The 3,854-nt window shown below is 60.9% G+C and overlaps 1 protein-coding gene across 1 annotated transcript; it reads left to right on the top strand.

Annotated features, from left to right (window-relative positions):
• The first annotated feature begins 1,610 nt into the window (after window positions 1–1,610).
• Window positions 1,611–2,945, top strand: NEUROG3 (neurogenin 3). The gene is made up of 2 exons (XM_025435008.3): window positions 1,611–1,820; window positions 2,001–2,945. Exon 2 carries the CDS (start codon window positions 2,002–2,004, stop codon window positions 2,647–2,649), a length of 648 nt encoding a protein of 215 aa, XP_025290793.3. The 5' UTR covers window positions 1,611–1,820; window position 2,001; the 3' UTR covers window positions 2,650–2,945.
• The last annotated feature ends 909 nt before the right edge of the window (window positions 2,946–3,854 follow it).

Here is a 3,854-nt window from a genome sequence, read left to right as displayed (position 1 = left end):
GCACAACAGCTGAGATGGGGAGGACAGCGCCCCCATCCCCATACAGCCCTAGAGCCCTCTCTCCCTGGCTCCCTAGCACATCCCACCTCTCTCTGCCTAGGAGGTCACTGCACCCTCTAAGCAGCCAGGGCAGGTGTGGAGAGGTAGTCACTAGGGCAGATCCGCAGACTTACCTTGACCCTCCACCCCATCCCCTCAGTTTCCCAGCAGGGTCCAGCCCCTCTCCGCCAGTTTCCGGCAGGCACTGGGTGTCTGGATCTACTAGAGAGTGAAGCCTTCGCAGCCTGCAGAGACAGAACCCAGGCCCCAGTCTTCCCCCCCTTGGCTGTCCCCTCACCCCCCCACCAGACACGTTGTAGTCAAGAGAGAAGCAGAAGCCTCGACCCCTCACCCTGAGTGACCGGAAGCAGAAGACCACGGGGGTGTCCGAGGCGAGGACAAAAGGGAAGGTTGGGGAAGAAAGGAGGGATGATGCGTTTGGTCTCACTTTCCGACTGCGCTAACAGGGGCCTTCAGGGTCCCTGCCCGGGCTCCGATCCGGGCTCGCCGGATCCTTGCCTAGCACCAGGCGCTGGCTGGCCCAGCTGTGATTGGACAGGAGGACAGAGGGAGGAAAGAAGTGGTCTGCTTCTCACAGTTCCAGCACACTAAGAGTGTTTAAAAGACAAGGCCTTGTTTCGAGTTCCTGGCCCTCTCCTGGCCCATTCTCACCTGGGCCCTTCCCCCTTAGGCCCTGGCTCAAATGTGAGGGGGCTGTCCACGATGGCTAGTGGTGGAATGTCCCTGGGAGGTCCCACCATGGCCACCCTCCGCCTCTGGGACCCGATGGAAATTTCTTGGGTTCCCACTAGGAGATTGGGAGGAGATGTTCTCAGTGCTTCCCTCTGAGGAGTGAGGAGCATCATCACGGGACAAGGTGGTAGGAGGTAGGGTGGCTCCTGACCCCCAGCGAAGGACTCTAAGTGGCAGGGACTAGGCACAATCTTTCTGTGTGGTTGTCCTGTGCCCCCTGCCAGAAAGGAGAGGGTCAGGGAAACATCACCCCATGAGTTTCCTGGCCTGACCAGCAGAGCAGGACAGCAGGGTCACCTGGGGAATTAGTGGACACTCCTCGAAGCTGGTAGTCCAGGCAACTTGCGCCTTGTCTTATCTCTGGCCCAGTGATTTGGGGCAAACTGCCACCTTCTCTGAGCCTTAATGTCCCCATGTGTAACATATGGAGATCGACCAAGCCCATAGGCTCCCCAAAGCCCTCTTTGGGGTATCAAAAGAGGTTCTGGGCAGGTGCCAAGGAAAGACAGAGTAGGAGCAAAGCGGTCTGGGGCGGCCAGACACGAGCCAGACGAGGCTCCTCTCCCTGGGCGAGGCTCTTTGAGGAACCGAGAGTTGCTGGGACGGAGCCCGCGGGGAGAGAGCAAATAGAGCGGCGCTCCCCTCCCCCGACCCCGGCCCTTTGTCCGGGATCCAGCTGTGCCCCGCGGGGGAGGAGCGGGCTCGCGTGGCGCGGCCCCCTGGCCCCGGCGCTGATTGGCCGGCCGCTCGGGCAGCAACGGGGCAGGCACGCTCCGGGCCCCGGCCGAGCAGATAAAGCGTGCCAAGGGGCACACGACTGGCGGCTCGGAAAATCCGAATGGTCTCGCAGCCGCGCCAAAGACAGCCACGGTGGCCCGGGACCCCTTTGCGTTTGGCTTCTCCAGGGCTGTGGAAACGTCCAGGCAGCGGCACCTGCGTCTGCGCTGCGCTTGCAGACGGAAAGGCCGGCTCATCCTAACCATTGATCTCGCTGCCCCCTTCTCTCCCCTTTTGCGCGCGCGAACAAGGTAACACCTGGAGGCGACAGAGCGACGGGTGGAGGGGGAAAGGGGTCCTCTGATCCGGCGGGACGGGGGCGGGGTGGCTCTTTCTCTACCCCCCACCCCCCACCCCCTCTTGGCCCCGGGATAGGGAACTGCGCCCCGGTGGCCGACCCACGCTTACTGCGACCTTTTACCCTGCCGCAGGATGGCGCCTCATCCCTCGGGTGCGCCAACTGTCCAAGGGACCTACGAGACTGAGCGGTCCTTCCCGGGCGCCTCGGACGACGAAGGGGCCTGCGTTGCGTCCGCTCCGCCCAGCCCCGCTCGCTCGCGGGGCAACGGCGCCGAGGAGGAAGGGGGCGGCTGCCGAGGGGCCTCGAGGAAGCTCCGGACCAGGCGCGGCGGGCGCAGCCGGCCCAAGAGCGAGCTGGCTCTGAGCAAGCAGCGACGCAGCCGGCGCAAGAAGGCCAACGACCGCGAGCGCAATCGAATGCACAACCTCAACTCGGCGCTGGACGCGCTTCGCGGTGTCCTGCCCACCTTTCCGGACGATGCCAAGCTGACCAAGATCGAGACGCTACGCTTCGCGCACAACTACATCTGGGCGCTGACGCAGGCGCTGCGCATAGCGGACCACAGCCTCTACGGGCTGGAGGCGCCCGCGCTGCCCTGCGGGGAGCTGGGCAGCCAGGACGGCGGCTCCCCGGGAGACTGGGGCTCCCTCTACTCCCCGGTCTCCCAGGCGGGCAGCCTGAGCCCCGCCGCCTCGCTGGAGGAGCGTCCCGGGCTGCAGGCCCCTGCCTCCCCTGCCAGTCTGCGCCCCGGCGCCCTCGCTTTTTCAGACTTCCTATGAAGGGGCCTGTCGGCCACTGGGCGGTGGGTGCTTGGGACAGAGGGAGGGGGCGGAGGCCGTCAGGGACACCGCGCTGCGGCGGCCCTGGTGCGAACTTGCTCCTCCAGGCTCGGGCTCGCTAACACCCGGTGAACCCCGGGCGCCCACGAGGGTGACAGGCTGCATTCCATCCCCATCCTCCGCGCCGCGCCAACTCCAGCCCTCTGGTGCTGCCCGCGCAGGCCAGCATTGCAGCCTCCGCACGTCCCCCTCCCTGCAGCCACCCTACCCTCATTCATGCAAAGACGAAGTCTCATGCAAAGAAGAAGAGGATGCTAGCTCTACGCACGCAGCCCGAGACACCCCCTGTCTCCAGCCACCCTACCCTCACTCAAGTCTGTGGGTCTGTCTCTTACCAATCCTCCACCAATGTGATTTAACTCAGTATTTGATCTTTCACCGTTTGCTTTCTTCTCCAAAGACGCAGCGGACCTTCTTCTCCTCCAGTCCCTATCAAGTCCTGGTTTCTGGCTGCTTCGCTGCCTTAATCCAGGAAGGTGATCCTCTGCCTTCTCTCGTGCACTTTTGGGAGCCATTGCCCTCCCGAGGGGAGGGAGACCAGGCTGTGAACTGGGAAAGAGATTGTCCGCCTGGGGAACTCTCCCGCTGCGACCTGAAGCGCCCTTCTTTTAAAAAGAAAAAAAAAGAAAAAGAAAAAGAAGAAAAAGAAAAAATCAGACTGTAAATTATATGATATCTTTTGAAGTGAATTTTGGTATGGTATATTATATGCCTCCCCTCCCTCCTTTACACGTTTGTATTTATTGATGAGATTTCACAGCAGGGGGGAAAGTCTATTTTTTGTACATAAGATTATTTAGAGACTGGTGAATGAGATTTTGAGCCAATAAAAAAAGTACCCTCAAGAAGCCTCAGTTAGGTAACTCGACTATGCAGAGGGGAGGGTCACAGCCCCCTGGCTGGGGCAGTGGTAGGCCTCAGTCCAAGGAGAAATATGAAACATTCTGGGGGGTCTGAGCCCCTTCTCTGACTTGAGCTAAGAGGCTGTGGCCCTAGGCTGGAAGCAGAGCAGGTAGTGTCCTCAGGGCAAGTCAGCTAAACCTGTATGGAAAGTAAGAGCTGGAGGGCTCTTAAGAAAACATTGGTCCAGTTCCCAATTTTATTTATAGGGCAGTGAACTGTCATATTCCAAAGAGTGGTTTAGG

This window comes from Canis lupus, chromosome 4 (genome assembly GCF_003254725.2).
Source record: "Canis lupus dingo isolate Sandy chromosome 4, ASM325472v2, whole genome shotgun sequence".
NCBI classification, from domain to species: Eukaryota; Metazoa; Chordata; class Mammalia; order Carnivora; family Canidae; genus Canis; species Canis lupus.
Note: the sequence above shows the minus strand (reverse complement) of the source record. Positions and strands in the feature narration are given on the sequence as shown.